The 19,335-nt window shown below is 33.3% G+C and overlaps 1 protein-coding gene across 1 annotated transcript; it reads left to right on the top strand.

Annotated features, from left to right (window-relative positions):
• Positions 1-5,315: 5,315 nt before the first annotated feature.
• LOC131055915 (uncharacterized) lies at positions 5,316-6,633 on the top strand. Its single transcript, XM_057990224.2, has 4 exons — positions 5,316-5,541; positions 5,633-5,989; positions 6,078-6,135; positions 6,232-6,633. The coding sequence occupies exons 1-4, from the start codon at positions 5,424-5,426 to the stop codon at positions 6,269-6,271; spliced, it is 573 nt and encodes a 190-aa protein (XP_057846207.1). The 5' UTR covers positions 5,316-5,423; the 3' UTR covers positions 6,272-6,633.
• Positions 6,634-19,335: the final 12,702 nt, after the last annotated feature.

Genomic DNA, 19,335 nt, shown 5'->3' with positions numbered 1-19,335 from the left:
TCCAAATAAATTACATCTAGGGAAGGAACATTTTAATTTGGTGCAAAAAATTGAATCTAGATTTGCGCATTCATTCCTAGGAGAATTTACATTGATGGAATTTTATGTCTTTGATCTCCTACCTAAGTTTATTATGGGTTGACCTAGGAGAACATGTCCTCTTGATACATAATGGGGAATCTCCAAAGGTATTTAAAAAAATGAAAGTTCAAAATAACAAAAAAAGTAGAGGTGAATTAGAGACAACATAATATTGGACTTTGCAAATTATCAAAGCATCTTTATAGGTGCAATTGTTACCTTGATCTAATTTACATTTTTTGTGAACTTGATGATCCTACACAACCTATCTTTCCTATGCAAGTTTCTTAAACATTGTAAGTTTAATACCTACTATAACTTTTATTTTATAATCAAATCTAATATTTATTATGTTTCTAACTCAAATATTTATTAATTTCAACTAGGGTTTGGATATTTAGAACAATTTAACTCTTTTTCCCACCCTCTAACCTAGGATATCTTATCATTACATGGCACCTTTTAGCACTTGTTCCTTGGTTGATTTGCATAAATATGTTTTAGATTTTAAAATATTTTTTATCATTTATATCACACAACACATCTAGTATTGATGTCCTTTTGAATTTTTATACTATCACAGTTTTTTTTACTGTCTTGTCATTGAGTTGAGCTGTCCTCTATATTATATATTGACTTCTTTTCTTTATACATATATTTCATGATGATCCTCTACCTTGTGAAAATGTTTAGTATACACTAAGGACGGATCTAATATATGATTCACCTTTACATGGCATATAGCTAGAGATGATATATTCTTTGCATGTTATTATGGTCTTATGTCTTTATATTATGCTCAAAATCAATTATCTTCTCTCAAACACAATGATTAATATAGTGAAAATCATTCTTCTACATCTCATGTTGATTCTATGAATACCTATGCTAATATTTGATACACTCTTACCAACATAATTATAACTTATGCCTTGATGATCTAATTCATTAGTTTTGCATGTACACTTGATTATTTCTTTATTGCCTTATCTTACATTATGTATGGCATCATAAGCTTAGTGAAGAAATTTAAAATGATCATTCTTTTGATGTGCCCAAAAATTTGAAATCTTTCCAAGTTTCTTAATTATGAACATTAGATGGTGACATCTTATTAATAGCACATTTTGTTTATACTTGGGTAGATGAATTTTATAATGTTTTGATTCACATTTTGTGTTGAGACAATTTTCTTGTTACTATTCATTTGTTATTGTTGTTGTTTTGATTGTCGTCTATTGCTACTGATGGCAGTCTTTTTACTGCCTTCTCTTGTATTTTTTTTTATCCCACATTATTCCAATTAAAAAAACTTAATATGTGTATGAAATTAGAGTGGATGGTTAATGAATCATTTCCCACATTGAGGGGAGAGGGACCAATAGGTGATAGGGGTACCAATACGGCCCGAAGCTATTCTGGTTCCAAAATAGACCTTTCATACAGCGTGATAGTGACATGTTAGTCAATTGCAGTCGTTTATTGCAAAATCGATGGTGCGCGACTAACACACGTGTTAGTCAATCCATACCGCCGTTTTGGAGCTAGAATAGACGCGTCCTACCAATACATGCTATGGGGCTGCATCTATTCTGGCTCCAAAACGAACCTTTCGTACAGCGTGTTAACAACAGATTAGTCAATCGCAACCATTAATTGCAAAATTGACGGTGTAAAACGCGCGACTAACACGCGTGTTAGTCAATCCGTACTGTCGTTTTGGAGCCAGAATAGACGCGTCCATGCTATGGTACTTGGACAAAATGAGACCAATAGTGGTGCACTAAAATTGTCATGCCAATGCTTATCCCCATAAAAGTACCTCTAAAATTAAAAAATAACCAATCATGTGATGTCACATCAGCACAAGTAAACACGACATAGTGCACACATATGGGTCTTATAACAAATTGGGACCATTTTGGACACCTTCACAAAGATGCATGTTGATGTGGCATCATATTTGTCCATATGGACTTGCAACAAATATTTTAACTAGGGGGCTTGACAAGTAAGCTGCTATATAAAATTGAGAAAATTTTGAAATGTCCACATAAGATTTTGAAAAACGAAAAGTTAGGGTGAACATATATAAGACCCTCTCCCCAACTATTGTGAAAGAATCATTGGTTAATCCTCCACGTGGGTGGATAATAAGTTGGTGACAAGGATCATTAGTTAAAAATCCACGTGGAAGGTGACAAGCTTGATGTGAAACGGACCTACCTAAAGCCGACATCTTGTCACGTGCATTTCGGCTTTACAAACTGCGGCTTGTTTGTTTAGCCCCATGTTTTGGGCTTCCAAATGATTGCTTTCTTACTCCTTTAAATATCATTCCTCAATTCATCATACCATACCATCTTATTCAATTCCATCAAATTTGACCCCTGATTTCCCAAGAGATGTCTCAACCTCAGCTGTCCGCCATCGATTTCTTGGGAATCGGAAGTGATAACAATGGTAGTCCCCATCCCAAATTGGATTGCCCCCAACAACCCCATAGGCTCATACAGGTTTTTTCACACGGATGTTTAAGCGATTCAGACATTTTTCAAAGGGGAGCTGATTGAATCTGTTTCTGAAGAAATTAAGACCATGGATCTGTTTCCGCAGCCTCCTCTAGGGTGAAGATCCAACAAGAGCCAATCGGCTTCGAAATTGAAATTTCTGAATCTGCTAAAACCAATCCATCGTCTCTACAAAGGAGCAGTGAAAGTTTATCGTAACCTTTCTTCTGAAAAAGTAAGTTGTTTTCTCAGCCTTGAAATCATATGGAGTTTGATTTTCGTTTCAAGATTGAGCTCATAGTCTGATTCATCCACAGGCAGAGGTTATAATGATGCTGGCCGCTGCTGTGCCTTCAAATTATCCAAAGAAAAATGTTTCAAATTCAGAAGAATCCACAGAAAGGGGAAAGTAAAGCCACACTGTTGAGACATTAAATTCCAGAAAGTCCTCCGCTCAAATTTGTGACAGTGCAGAATGGAAACAATTATATAGTGTACATTAATCACGGATTAACTTGGTTATAAATGTAGATCTTCCGATGGCTAAGAGGTTATCCCTTCAACAGTTTCTGCAGAAACGGAAGTACAGGTGTGTGCTTGATTTGTTACGTGTATTAAAAAAAACAGTGTAATTTAATGGTGAATTTTGAGGAATTTGCGTGGCGTGTGTGCAGAGTGAACAGAGTGATTCCGTATGCAACCTCGTCAAAGTGAAATGAACAAAATTGTCCAAGTGAGTTATCTCTATTGAAAGTAATTAGAATTTTGAAATATGTTCTAAATCATTTCTGTAAAATTACATATGAATTAATTGTTATTGAATGTTTTAAATATTATTGTATATTAATTTGGTTAAATTAAAATATAATTAATGTTAAAATTAATATTTCTTAAATGTCATAAAATCGATATATTTTTAATAGTCATTCATTTGTCCTCTTCACTTGTCTTTTACCATCCCATTTTGACATTGGTTTGTGGAAAAAATATTAATTAAATATTTGTGTCCCCAAATCACATTAATCCTAAGAATAGTGAGAATGCTTAATTTAGTGTCTATAATTCTTCATATTTCGTCATTTTTTTTATGATACAAACATTTTAATCTTAATTAAATATTTGTGTCCACAAATCACCTTAATCCTAACAATATTGAGAATGCTTAATTTAGTGTCCATAATTCTTCACATTTCCTCATTTTTTTATGATACAAACATTTTCATCACTTAAGAACTATATACTTAATAGGGTGTCATGAATTTGGTTAAGAGAAAAAAATATAAGTGTTGTATATAGATACAAGTGTAGAATGTAAAGGAGTTCTGAACACAAGTTAAAACTCTGTTAACACAGAGAAATAAAATGTAAAACAAAAAATGAATTCTAATGCTCACTTCAAGATTAAGAAGAAAATAGAGTTAAAATAATAAAATTAAATATTATACTAAACATGAAACCTATTGTTGGAAGTGGAATTTATTGATGAATACAATGTGGTTGTTGAAACAATCACTTCAAATATCCCACATCACCTACCCATTAGATATGACTCATTGATATAAATAGGAAGATGTAATAATTTATAATTTTAAGATAGATGATCAGGATTTGATTAGAACTAAGGTAGAGAATAAATGTGTATAATTTGTTAAAATCAAATTGAAAATGGAACGTTTAGATTTAATTTTTTTAGATAAAAGACTAAGATTACATTTATAAAAATTAGTCATTTGTTACAATCATAAAAATTTGGAGGAAAATATTTTTATTTTTAAATTAAATAATAGAAATAAATATAGGTATAAATACTAAAATATTATCTAATTCAATTATTTATAATAGGTATAAATACTAAAATATTATCTAATTTAATTATTTATTATAGATATAAATAATAAAATATTATCTAATTTAATTATTTATAATAGAAATTTCAGTAAGTAAATAACAACATTATTTGATATGTGAAGTAAAAATTGAGACAGATTTATTCGATTAGATGTAATTTTTTTTTTTTTTAATAATCACACAAACTTATCCTATTGGTTTAAACAACAAGTTTTATAATCTTCTTCAAATTTACTGACTATACATAAATTTTACAAATTCTCATTTTATACAAATTATTTTCCTTATATATATATTTTTTAATTATATAATACATTCATATATAAATTATTATTATTGTATCCTCGAATTGATGTTGACAGACATCTCAATCGTAGAAAGAGTTGAAGTTGTTGCTTGGAAGAGGACATCCATATTTTGAAGGAAAAGATGGACAAACTATATTTGATATTTGCTGGCGTTGGGGTGTCTCTCACAATCCTACACCTCACTACCCCTAATCCTAACCAAATAAAACCTCTAATAAAGTATCTTCCTTACACCTTTTTAAATAAATTTCTTCTATACGCCCATTAAAAAACAATAATAAATTAATACTAATATATCTTTTTCCTCTAACCATTGCACGGCAATAGATGCAAATACTACCGACCTTTACTAGTTTTATATAAAACGTGTTTTTAAGACACGCAAATGTCTCGCTTTAGAAAGACACTTTCTTCTCCACTCTGAACCCTACGCTCAATTATTACTTGGTTAGTCGACCACGTGGATTGATAATAAGTCGGTGACAGCATTGTTGTAAAACCAACCGTGTCTTCTATTTCTCGGCATGTGCACTTTTTTTCGTTTTGCAAACTAGGGCTCGTTTTTGTTCTGCCAAATCACACAGCCTTTGCTTTAAATACCATTCCTCATAATATCGTATCATCATACCATCTATTCATTCAATTCCATCGAATTTGCCCTTTGTTTTGGTTTGAGATGTCTCAACCTCAGATGTTCACCATCGATTTCTTGGGAATCGGAAGTGATGAGAAGGGTAGCCCCCAATTGGATTCCGCCATGGATTGCCACCACCAACAACTTGTGCACAGTCGATGTAAGTTTTCTTTGTTCAATGTACCGATTTTATTTGACACAATTTCTAAAGAATTCCTTCATTAATGTTGTTTGGCCTTTAATGTATGCAGCAACGCCGTCATACCTGGGAAAGATAAAACCCTTCATGCTGCAACAAGGGCTCTCACACGGATGTCCGAGCGATCCAGAAAAGTTTCACAGAGAAGGTCAGATAGGGGCTTGTGAAGGAATTAAGACTCTAGATCTGTTTCCCCTGCATCCTCTAGGGTTTCAATCCAACAGTAAACAGGACAAGAGCCAATCGGTTTTGTTGGATACACAAATTGAAATTTCTGAAGCTGTTCCAACCAATCCATCGTCCGCCCAACTATCGATTTTGTACAATTATCCGACGCAAAGTGTTTCAAATTCAGAAGAATCCACACAAGGGGGAAAGCAAAGCCACGCTGTCAAAACACCAAATGCCAGTAAGTTATCCACTCAAAATTTGTTACAATTTAGAATGTGAAAAACAACTACACGTTATATTAACGAAGTATTAATTTTGTTATGCAGATCTTCCGATGGCTAAGAGGTTATCCCTTCAACGATTTCTGCAGAAACGGAAGGAAAGGTATGTTGAGTTTTTTGCTTGGTTTGTGATGTAGATTTGAAAAACAGAGCATTTCAATGGTGAATTTTGATGAATTTGTGGTGTGTATGCGTGCAGACTTAGCAGAGTCATTCCCTACGCGACGTCATCGAAGTAAAAGGAATCTGAAATTGTTTGCTTTGTAAATGCGAAAGCGAGAGCAAAGGATGATTTGTTCTTATCCGCAAACAACTTTCGAGGAGGCGGAGATAGTGGGCGGGTGCCACATGTTCCCACGTGCTTTGTCCAATTGACATGACTCCTCCACTTGCAATATTCAGAATGTGATCGCATTGGAATGAACGAGGAAAATGTGTTTAAAATCATGAGGCCGGCATTTGTGATTGCGCTGTGTAAAATACAATTTTTCTCCTCATATTCAATCAGAATTATATTCCTCAATAATGTATTTTTTTATTCTTTCATTTAAGAATTTAAATGCGGAGTTACTCCTAAATTTGGCCGGGTTTAAACGGCACATTAAGCGTTGATTGTTCAGGTGACCGAACCATTTAATCCGGGCATTTTCTGCTCTCTACGTAGCATTTCACGTTTCCGTTTTCGTATTTGCAGTTTCCTTTCCCCTGTTTCGAAGGATCCCGTTCCCGTAGGGTTTCTAAATCGCCCCCATTAACCCTGTCAGCTTATCGCACGCTATTTTGTACATAGAAAACCTGCATAAACTTTGTTTGCTAGTTGTTATGTAGTCTAATTTCGTGTTTTTCAAAATTTTATTTGGAAATTTCAAATCACTTTCAATTTTTTACAACAGCTTATTTGGCAAGTCCCCTTCTTATAACTAAGGATTTAGGGTCATATCATCAAATATGATGCCACATCAGCATGTTTTTTGTCAAGGTGTACAAAAACAACCCAAAAAAAGGTGAGACCAATAGTTGTGCAAAAGAGACCCCAATACTTCACATTGGTTGCTTTTTACAACTAAGGGTACATTTCATTCAATTATAACAATAACAACTTTAAAGTCACAACTATTGGTACAATGTTGACAAAAAAAATTGGACATTAAATCAACAAGTATGAGTATTAGATCAAAATCTACTATTACAACAATTGGAACGTGTTCAACTACTATCAAGAAAATATTAATGGTCAAATTTTTTTTTATGAATAATTTAAAAATAAATGTCAAGAATATAGGTAATGTACATGGAAGGTATCATATTTGTCTATTATATTACTTAAAAAAATAAATTATTATTATATTTTTATTTAACTATTGACCAAAGCAAAAAAACTTATTAAGACGACATTATTATTATTATTATTATTTTATATTTCTATAAAAAGGTAGATTTTATAGATTATTTGACATTGATCAATGGTGGAGATCTAATGAGAAAATTTGATTGTTGATTGCATGATGGAGATAGACAAAATTGATTGATGAGTTAAACTTGGAGTGAGTGTGATTTCAGAGGTAGAAATGAAGATAAAATAATATAAAATTTTAAAAAAATAATAATAAATTATTTTTTTATTTTTCATTCATTAAAGTGTCTCATCTCCAAATGGAGTTCGTTCTATCAATGCTGGAGATGATGTCCCATCTCTAAAACCGCCAAAAAGATCAAAGAAATCCCACATAAACAAATCAAAACCATTAAATCTAAAACATAATGACTTGCTTCTCACCCACAAACACAACATAGTTCTATTTATATTGTTCTGTAGAACAATGAATTCCCAAATGTAGATGAAAATAGCATAAACGCATTACACAATACACCACAACTATCTTGTCATTCGAAATGGTTGCAGGCAATGCTCCCATAGTATAATTAACTTGCCATTGCACAATATAGCTTAGTCTAATAATCAGATCTGATATGATGCTTATGTGTGTCTATATATATATGTATATTTTTTTGCATATATTACATGTGTAGATATATGTATGTCTGCACACACACACACACATGTAGTTGTTGTGTGTTTCCAAATGTGAGATCAAATATAGTTGTTGTTTGCATCAATATTCTCGCATCTTTCATTTGCATCAATATTATGCATGTATCCATATATTTTGTGTTTTTTTCATTTGCAAGTACCCAGACTGTAAATGAAACTAACAACTGAATTTGATAAACTATTTATATGTGTCTATGCATATGTTCCTATATACATTTACATCTATATATTTGAATGCACATATATTTACATATAAACACACACACACACACACACACACACACACAATCTGCCCCATTCCTTTTTTTAAATCATAACATTGTATTTTCTTAAATCTATTACATGATGCTTACTATGCAGGTGATCCCTTTGTCATTTACTTATCATTTAGTAGAGGAGAGAGATAAATTTGTCATCTTGCATGAACCAACTGGTCATGCATGGAAAGTCTGTTTAGTCACAGACAATAATAACTTAAAATGTCAACATGGTTGGAATGATTTTGTGAAATATTATGTAACCTTGAATTTAGAGACTTTCTCGTTTTCAACTATTTAATTTTTTTTTCTTGGGAGTCCATGTGTTTGGAAAATTAGGGTGTGAGAAGATCCTCGCAAGTAACGATGTTGGTGCGAGTATAAGCATCCCACCGCAACAATGTCCACCTTGTTCCATTGGTAAACAAGTATTTTAACAAACACTGTGAAACTTTACTTTTTTATAGCTTGCCAATTTGTTTTAAATTCTTTGATTCCACAATTAACTTTATATTCTATTCTGGTTCAGGTCACCCATTTGTACCCCTTGCTACAACTAAACCTTCTTATGCTATCACAATGAAGTCATGGAATGTAACCAAACCGTTGATCTTAGTAAGTTGAAAACCTTTCATTGTCTTCATGCTTTCACTCTCAATTAACCTTTTGTATTACATATATTATTCGATTTTTCTCTATGTTGTTCAATTCTTTTCCAAGAATGCCCTAAATCAATGCACTATCCAATTCAATTGCCTCATAGAGAATCCCAAGTTGTGCTTTGTATTGGGATACAAAAGACTTGGAATCTCAAATACATCATAGACATTTCAATGCTTCTTTTTTCAGCGGGGTAGAGATCTTTTGTGTGTGACAATGATTTAAAAGAAGGTGATATTTGGATCTTTGAGTAGCCTGAATATACTAACAAGAACTACAAGTTTGCGGTCCACATCTACCCTTTTACTGTTCAAGGTATAAAAACTATTCCCTCCCCAATTTTGGTGAAATTTTTTTGCTTCCTTATGTGTCCATTCTTTCTAATTACACTAAAACTATGATCCACATTTTTCTTTTATTGTCTTTCCATTTATCAACAATCACACCATGGCTAGATGTGCTGATCCGATTTCATAGCCCACATGCTCCATCTTCATGATGCAGGTATACTCCCATTTTCCTTAAAAATATGTTGTTCTATAACCATTTACACACTACATTTCAACTTTGTACCTGGTTTAATTTAAATTTTACATTATATATGCTTATATAAGCACTTTCAATTTTATATTTATCTTGATTTTGCCTTTTCATTGCAGATTCTATTTGTTAGATTTCATCTGAGCTCTTCCACATACATGGATGGGACAAAAACACAACTTGATTGAAAACATTTTTTTTTTTTAAACTTGTTTTAGATGGAACCTTTTTTTTCTTTAGAATTTTGAATAACAATGATTCCCATTTTAAATGATGTCAAACCACTGCTAATTGTGGTTTCTAGATTATATATGTTGTTACAGTCTTAACTATTTGGAAACACCTTTGTATATCATTTTTTAAATTAAAATTACTTTTTCTTATTTTAAATTGTAGTGATTCTATTTTGAAATGTCATTTTATGTACAAATTTCCCACATTAATATTTTCTATTGTAAAATAAAAATTATAAAAATTAATTTTTTTTTTATGCAATGTTTATAGATGTCTTGCTACATAGTTTGAAATAAATAAATTCAACTATTAACTTGTGTAGACACCTAAAAATTTCTCATTAATGCACTAATTATTCATCTTATTAATTAAATAATTATTTAATTAAACTAATTAAATTCTTCCAAATTAATTTTAATCATCATTTCATCTTTTCTAATTATTTTATCCCTCCTCTAATCACCTAATCAATAAATCCCCTTTCTTACATTAATTAAATATTTATTATTTAATTAATTTTAATTTAATTCTTTTAATTGAATAATCTTTATTATTTAATTAAAATTCAATTTCAAATAGTTAAATAATCTCTTTAAATTATTTAACTTACCTATTTTTTTCAAATAATCCAAATTTCAAAATTCAAATTTCCCCCAAATTCTAATTTCATCAAATTTCAATTAATTACATGTGCATTTCACTTTTCTAAAATCAAAATTTAAATTGAAATAAAAATGAAATGTGAATTTCATTTCAAATTCTTACAACACATGTTCAAATTTTAACTCCCACTGACTTTTAGTCTAACTAAGCAAACAGATTAGTTAATTGAGCAACCTATTTAGTCATCTCCAGGCCAGTTAACTCAGTTAACTCCCCAATCACCTTTTTCAACTTTCAATCACCTTTTTGGAACAAAACAATCTAATCAGTTAACAAATCAATTAACTCAATCATCAGATCAATCTAATGAGTTCACTGATCAACTCAGTTGACTCGTCAATCAAATGAGTTAAATTTCCAATTAGCCCTATCTCAAGCAATCTCAACCATTGATCAATTTTGTTCTAGAATGAATCTCAACCATCCATTCTCATCCTCTAGAACCTATAAATTCAACCTGTTTCTCCTAATTTTTTCTTAACCACTATCATCAGAATTATTGTGCCATTTTATGTAGGTACTCTAGCACAACACTGAGAGCCACACAATCACAATGATGAAGAAGAGCAATAGAAGCCATGGACAAAATCATTTGAGGGAGTTTTTAAATTAGATTTTGTGCTTCATTGATTTCTATTTAATACTCTATTGTCATTTATGAAATTGCTTAATTAGAATTGAATAATGGTGGTTTATTTATTTATTCTAAAATTGGACGTGAATAATTTTCCCATAAATCATTTGGTGAACTCGACGTGAACTAACAAAACTTTGATTTGAAAATTTGTGTATGCCTGTAGGTTTCTATTTTTGGTAGGTGTCTGTTTTTAGTAGGTCTCCATTTTTGGAAGGTTTCCATTTTTGATAGGTTTATATTTTTTGGTAGGTTTCCATTTTTGGTAGTTTTTTTAATTTTTTGCAAGTTTTCATTTTGGTAGGTTTTGTTTTTTAGTAGGTTTCCATTTTTGGTAGGTTTCTGTTTTTAGTATGTTTTTGTTTTTGGTAGTTTCTATTTTTAGCAAGTTTCCATTTTTAGTAGGTTTCTATTTTTGGCATGTTTCCGTTTTTGTAGGTTTCCATTTTTGGCAAGTTTCCATTTTTGGCAAGTTTCCATTTTTGGTAAGTTTCCATTTTTGGCAGGTTTTTGTTTTGGGTGGGTTTCTAGTTTTGGTAGGTTTCCATTTTTGGCAAGTTACTATTTTTAGTAGGTTTCTTTTTTTAGCAAGTTCCTTTATCAAAATAAAAAAAATTAAAAAATTGATGTTGTAATTTTGATTTCTACTACTAATTGTCCATCTCCAACATGTGGTGGGAAGAACAAGGAAGAAACGAACGGTCCAAGAACCTTATTGAAACTACTAACTTGTGGTTTGTAGGGTGTCCTTTTGAGATTTCCATCTTTTTACTCACATTTGGTTTTGGTGCTCTAAAATGAGCCCATGCATGTAATTCTAATTTCGATTTGGGTTTTAAAAATGGACATGAATTTATTTTATGTTTGGATTAGATCACATTGAAATTCTCTAAGGTTAATGATCTTTTGTCTTCCGTGTTTGGAGCACTTTCTCATTCCGTTGGGTGGACCCATAGTTGCATGAAGTACCTTTCCACCCGCCTTTGGGTCTTGGGAGATAGGGAAAAGTGACAATGACACCCATTTTTGTTTTAGTAGTGAGGGATATTCTTTGATTGGGGATTTCATTACCCCATAAAGGTATCTCGAATTGGGACACGTTTGGGGATATCGATTCTCCCAACGTGATCTCGAGCGGATTTTTTGAGCTGTTATATAAATATGTTGGTCAAGTGGGTGGAGTGTTGAGTGAATTCGACGTATGTAGAGGCCCCCTTTGCACCAATAAGCTCAGTTAAAGCCTTAAGTGTTTTTCTTCGAGAGTCAGGTGTTGGATTGGTGATCCATCAGAACTATACTACTAACCAAATATTTTAGTTACCCAAAAACCCCACATTTGATGGTTCAGGGAGTGTAAATCATACCCCATAGATACCCTTGCAAATCGTACCCCGTAGATACCCCTCATGTACCCATCTTGATGACACATGAATTTCATAGTTAAAAGATCTTCAAATCTTTAGGGTAAGAGAATCTAACATGCCTGAGAAGTGAGTGTCATGAAGAGGAGCCAGTGTTGCCAAAATCTCTATATGTACATCTCATATAAGGTATTTTGTTGTGGGGGCCTTGTCAGATGGTTTCCTCATTCCATCCTAGGTTGTAAATGTTTTCCTTATGTTGACAATCTATTCAATGTGTTAAGCCAGTAAGAGTCAGTCCTTCTTGGGCCCATCAAGGCCCTTTTTCTCACATAACTCTGATTTTTAAAGTTTGTCAAAACAAGTCTAGCTTACCATACTATCTTTTCTATTTGTTGTGTTTTCAAAGTCTCTCAAAAAAAAAAATTGTGCTCAAACAAGGTCATAGAAACAACCATCTCAATCAACAACAAAATTTCCGAACAAGGTCCTCAATTCAAAACAAAGACATCTTATTCACATCTTTTGTGATCAAAGTTTGTCCAAAGTCCTTAGTCCTCATCTTGCATCTAATCCAAAATCAAAATAAATGAGTTCTAGCATAAATCAAGATCAAGATACCATGACTTTCCAATCTAATCCAATTTGTGATGAAGATCCCACCTACCAAGAACCTTATGAAGATCCCCTCATCCTTTTGTATTCCAATCATAATGACCCCCTTCCATCTCAAGGGAAAAGTGTCTTTCCTAGTCCCATTCAAGATCCTCTTTCTAAGCAAGATAATGATATCTCTTCTATCCCCTCCAATGGTCCAATTTAAAATCAAGAGTGAAGCACAAATTTTGATGATCCTCTTCCAAGTCAAGATCAAAGTATCCCTTCTTCTAAATCCAAGCATACATAGTTTGTATCCTTCAAATCCATTTTGGGTCCTTTTATTCCAAAGTCAAATCCTTCCTCCCTTCCATGCATATTAGGACCCTATGTCCCTCCATCCACTATTTACATGATCCCTAGATCACAATTCAATTATCCTATCATTAATCAAGATCAGAAAATGCACACATCTTTGAGCACCTTCTAATCATCTACCTACATCAACCCATCCAAAAGACCTCCATATCATTCCTATTCATCCATGAATCCCATTCCCTTAGGAAGAAATTTGGATGTCAAGAATAAAATCCACGAGTCCAAAAATCCACATACATACAAAGATCAACATGTCCAATCTAAAAGACATGTCAAATGCAAGAAAAAATTGATCCAAAAGAGAAAAGAAATATCCAAAAGGCTACAAAGGTCCATTAACCAAAAAGAAAAATAAAAAACTATGTGGATTTCTAAATCAATCATAGAAGAAATGTGTTCCAAAGAAGCAAAAAGGAAAAAAAAAAAAAAATCAATGTGGATTCCCATAAGAACATTATGTCCCAAAGGAAAATCAAAATTGGCATCCAAACTTGCTATTCCAAATGCTTTCCTCAATCACCTATCTACACATCTTCCACTTTCTAAATCTATCCTTTCATCATTTCCTTCATCTATTTTGGGTCCTTATGTCCTGAACTCCACATCCACTCCTCCATCAAAACCTCAAAATCCAAAATCCACTTTTCCTTTATCACTCCACCACCTCTCAAGGTGTGTACCAACATTGATCTTGGAAACATTTCTATTCACCCAACTGTAAATCTTCCAACATCCTATCTTCTATGATCCAACACCCCTTTTTATTCTTCCATCCCTCCCATTCAATCCTTTGCATAAATCCTTCATCTATGAAATAAGAATTTACATCATTTGGTCACATGCTCACCCATGCTCAATCTTATGTTCGATCCATTTCCTAGATATATATTCATGAAACACTTCTGAATCCGAGGTTGTTCCTCTTTAACACTATCTTTTGGTTTGGATGCATGCTCGATCCGGAAGGAGAATCACTTATCATATCTTTATACTGAAATCTTTTGATTACTATATCTCACACACTTAATAAATTTCCCAAGTCATTGTGGTTTCTTATATGAAGACGTGGCTAGTTAAAAATCCAAAATCTTGCTTTAGTGCCACTGTAATTTTCAAACCCACGTGAGCTTCAATACATACGAACCAATGCATGAAAGAATCAATGACAAGAGAAAAATAAATATATAAAAAAAAGCATGAGCAAGAAAACACATACCAAGAAAAGAAAAGGAAAAATGTAATGAAATGCAATATAAAAATGTTTGGCTTTGGGAACATGCGAGTAACTCCATCAGGGTTATGGACATCTGGCTGGAAATGGAGCAATATTCATGAGATTACAACGATAACCTCATCGGGGCTATGAATGCTCACTGGCAGTGAGGCTCTATCCAGGATGGTTTTGAAGTCACAATGACTCATGTAGCTAGTCATGCCAGATTCTAAAGATTATAATGATCATATGAGCTGGAATGAACCCACTTGCACACATATGGGTAATCAAAGACTAAGTACCTCAATCCATTTTGGGATTCTTCTTCCCTTTCAAGTATGCTTCCTAGTCACTAGATGTGTTTGGTTGGATTTTCTGGAGGTTCTCAATGTGGGTTGGGTCTCTATATCTTTGATACTGAGAAAATGGTTTCTCAACCTTGCATTTACATGAGGTTACTATTTATAGTATGTTTTCATTTGGGCACAAAATAGTGTGAAATTCTCCCTAAAGCTTCTGGTTGGCTAGATAAGCATTCCGGTAAAGTTAAATCGCAAGATCACAACTACTTTTGAAGATATTAAAGTTTTCATTTTGGAGGAGTGTAATGAAAGGTTTAAATTTAATTTTAAGGACTTTAGAGGCCCTGAAATGCCCTAAAAAGTGGGTGTAGGAAGCGTAGTAGCTTATGAGGTAGTAGAGCACTTCGTGAGCTTTCCAATGCTTCAAACAGTTCGTTAATATGACACATGGTTCCCAATTTAGGGCCTCCAGAAATTTGTACTCCTGAAATAGGAAAATATAAAATGCATCGGACACATAAATGAAATGGAAAAGGGAGGGAAACGTGCTGATGTGTTTTTTAACACATTATAGGGCATCTAGAAGAGAGATAAGGTTAGCTCTAATTTATTGGGTTGTTTTAGCCCATGGTTTTGTAATACCATTTGACAGTTTCTTTTAGTGTATCTCTTATATATGAGGTGCGTGAGATAGAGGTTGTGTGTAAGAGACTTATGGAAATTGAGTTACCTCTGAGTCTCTAATTAGTGGCACTCCTGTGAAGAGATTTCTCTACAAGTATATTGTAATTTGTTATTGATTGTTGAATAATAGATTGAGCTTCTTTTGGAGTCTGGTGTTTTTTTTCTGAAAGGTTTTTCCCCATGTAAATCACTGTGTTGCTATGTTGTGGTATGCATGCTATTTTGATTATTTTTGTTAAGTTTCTATAACTGTTGTACCAATTTGTTATTTTTTTGTATTATCCTCCTCTCAAGGTTGGTGTAGGAAGTTGCTCCACTAACTTCCTTACAAGTGGTATCAGAGCTTGATCACCTTAGTTTCAATTGTGGATTGTTGGGTTTTTTGAACTAATCCATATTTGAGTGGGAGCTTGTGCAAAAGACACTTTTTGATCTTGTTATAGGAATTTTTAGATGGCAAGTTTGTCAAGGAGAATAGAGGTGGAGAAATTTAATGGTAGTACTTTTGAGATGCGGAAGTTGAAGAGGGAAGATCTGTTAATAGATCGAGATATGTGGGATGTTGTTGATGCAAATGTCTCAAGACCTGCAGATCCTACTGTAGTTGCTCAGTATGATGTTATGGACCAAAAGACTAAGGGTCTAATCAGACTGTGCCTGTCAGAATCTATTCTGATCAATGTCCATGAAAAGAATACTACAAAGAAGTTATGGACTAAGCTTAGTGGGATGTATCAAGCCAAATATTAATTAAATCAAATTTTCTTGAGGAAGAAATTATATTCCTTGAAGATGGAAGAGGATGGATGAATTGTGGATAACCTAGAAGCATTTAATATGTTGGTGGCTCAATTGGTATCTATTGGTGTTAAAATGGATGAAGAGGAGAAACGCCAGATCTTGTTTTTTTCTTTTCCCGATATGGCTATCGATAGTACTTCAGTTGTTTTGAAGTTTGGAGATGTGGTGGGTGCCCTACTTGGTAAAGAGATGCAAAATAAGACATTTATCAGTTCAAAGGAATCCCTAACTGTTCGTGGAAGATGTAAGGAAAAGGGCAAGAAGAATGAGAAGCGCAAAAAGTCCAAATCCAAAGGAAGATCCAAATCTCCTAGAAAATCCAAAGTTATATGCTGGAATTGTTGTAAACTAGGTCATATATGTAAGGACTGCAAATAAGAGAAGGGGAAGAAAAAGAAGAAGTTTGATTTTGATTCTGAGTCCGAGAAGGAAGATGGTGATGCATTCATTGTAGCTTTGGCTACTCATGCAGGTAATGACACATGGTTAATTGACTGAGGTGCATCTTTTCATATGGCTTCCAATAAAGATTGGTTTTTTTAATATGAATAAATCAATGGAGGTAAGGTGTACTTGGGTGATGATGCACATTTAGACATTGTTGGTCGAGGTAAAGTTAGGATCAGGTTTCTTGATGATCGAATAAAAAGGATTAGTGGTGTGCTACATATCCTTGGTTAAAAATGAAATTTAATATTTGTGAGAAAACTGATAGATGCGGGTGTGCGGGTAGTCTTTTCTGATGCAGGATGCAAGATGATTAAGGGTGCTATGGTGATTTCTAGAGGTGTCAACTTAGACACTTTGTATAAGCTAGAGGCATACACTATTGAGTGTAATAACACTTTTGTAAAAGGTAAATCTATGGATACTTCGTCGAAAGATTTGAGGGTTTCACCTTCAGTGGATGGACATGGCTTTTGGATACCTAATGGTGCTCTTTTGTCTAAAGCAAAGTTACCTGCATAGAAGACTATATTATGGCACTAGAGACTCGACCACATTGGAGAAAAGGATCTGAGGACCTTGAAAAATAAAAACCCTGTTGAAGGTTTGAATGATTGTAATCTTGACTTTGAATTTTGTGAGTATTGCATTTATGGAAAACAAAACCGCATGCAGTTTTACTCGAGTTCTCATAAATCTTGTGGTGTTTTGGATCTTATTCGTTCTGATGTGTTTGGTCTTGTAGATGTTCCTTCGGTTGAAAAATACACATATTATGTTTCATTTATTGATGATTTTAGTAGAAGGACATGGGTATACTTTCTAAACAGTAAATCTGAAGTTTCCAGTTGTTTTAAAGAATTTAAAGAAATGGTTGAGTTGCATACTAGAAAGAAAATTAAATGTTTGAGGACTGATAATGGTGGTGAATTTTGCTTTAATGATTTTGATATATTATGTAAAGACTATGGTATTATTAGATATAAGGCAACTTTGTATTATCTATAGAAAAATGGATTTGTAGAAAGAATGAACAAGACACTGATGGAGAAGGCTAGGTTTATGTTGAGTGGTGCTAATCTAGAACAATTTTTTTGGGCTGAAGCTATTGCCACTACTTGCTATTGGATTAACAGGTCTCCCACATCAGCTTTTGTTGATAAAATGCCTATGAAATCATGGTTAGTCACAAGCCTTCATTGAGACATCTTAGAGTTTTTGGTTGCGAGGCATATGCATATGTGCCAAAGGAGAAGTGAACAAAGTTGGAGAACAAGGTTGTGAAATGTATCTTCATCGGTTACAGTTATGGTGTGAAAGGATACAAGCTTTGGGATCCTATTGCACAAAAGGCAACTCATAGTAGAAGTGTTATTTTTAGAGAAATTAAGTCTCCTTATGTTGCATTGCAGCCAAAACATACTAAACATAAATATGTTATTCAATTCCCTTCTACACCAGAAAGAGTTGAATTGAGACCACTTCATAGGCAAGAAGTTGAGGAGAGCTCGTCTAGCTCTGAATCTTCAGAAGAGGAGGAAGAACCTCCAACGCAGCTTGTTCAAAGTTCTACAAGACATAAACAACCACCCGAAAGATATTCACTTGATGATTGGAGAAGTATTTTTTCTTTGAATACTTAAAGGATGAACCTTGATCTGTAGAATAGGCATTAGGTATGAATGATGCAGATTCTTGGAAAATTGCTATGGAAGAAGAAATGACAGCTTTAAAATAGAATAATACATGGGATTTTGTACCATTTTCTGAAGGACAGAAGCCTGGTGGTTATAAATGGGTGTTCAAGAAAAAGATTGGTTCAAATGGAAGCATTAAGAAGTATAAAGAAAGGTTGGTTGCAAAAGGCTACTATCAAGTTGAGGGCATTAATTATGGTGAGATATTTTCTCCTATTGCAAAAATGACATCCATTAGATTTTTGTTTTCTATTGCTTCTGCTTATGATTTAGAGGTTGAGCAAATGGATGTGAAAACTGCTTTCCTTCATGGTGATTTGGAGGAGGATATTTATATGACATAGCTGGAGCACAATGTGGTGAAAGGTAAAAGTAATTTGGTCTGTAAATTAAAGAAATCTTTGTATGGCCTCAAATAGAGTCCTAGGATGTGGTACTAGAAATTTGATACATATGTGATGCGTTTGGGATTTGAGCATTCTAAATTAGATCACTATGTCTGTTATCAATCTAATGGTGATCCTTTCCTTTACATTGCATTGTACGTTGATGATATGTTATTCATTCGTAAAGGGAAAGGTATGATTTCAAAAGTAAAGTCTCAACCCGTTGCTAGATTTGAAACGAAAGATCTTGGTGCTACAAAGAACATTCTTGGGATGAAAATTACAAGAGATAGAGGGTAAGTGCACCAAGATGGTGAACAAAAAGGGGGGTATAAGTGGCCACTTTTTTTTTTTTGAAAATAGGTAAACCTGAACTTCAAAGAGATATTCGAAGGT

The sequence above is a fragment of the Cryptomeria japonica genome, chromosome 10, assembly GCF_030272615.1.
Source record: "Cryptomeria japonica chromosome 10, Sugi_1.0, whole genome shotgun sequence".
Taxonomy (NCBI): domain Eukaryota; kingdom Viridiplantae; phylum Streptophyta; class Pinopsida; order Cupressales; family Cupressaceae; genus Cryptomeria; species Cryptomeria japonica.
This window is presented reverse-complemented; position numbering and strand designations above follow the sequence as displayed.

Coding starts and splice junctions, on each gene's coding strand:
- LOC131055915 (XM_057990224.2), top strand. CDS start 5,424: ATGTCTCAACCTCAGATGTTCACCATCGATTTCTTGGGAATCGGAAGT. Junction 5,542..5,632: donor ACAACTTGTGCACAGTCGAT/GTAAGTTTTCTT, acceptor TAATGTATGCAG/CAACGCCGTCATACCTGGGA. Junction 6,136..6,231: donor CTGCAGAAACGGAAGGAAAG/GTATGTTGAGTT, acceptor GTATGCGTGCAG/ACTTAGCAGAGTCATTCCCT.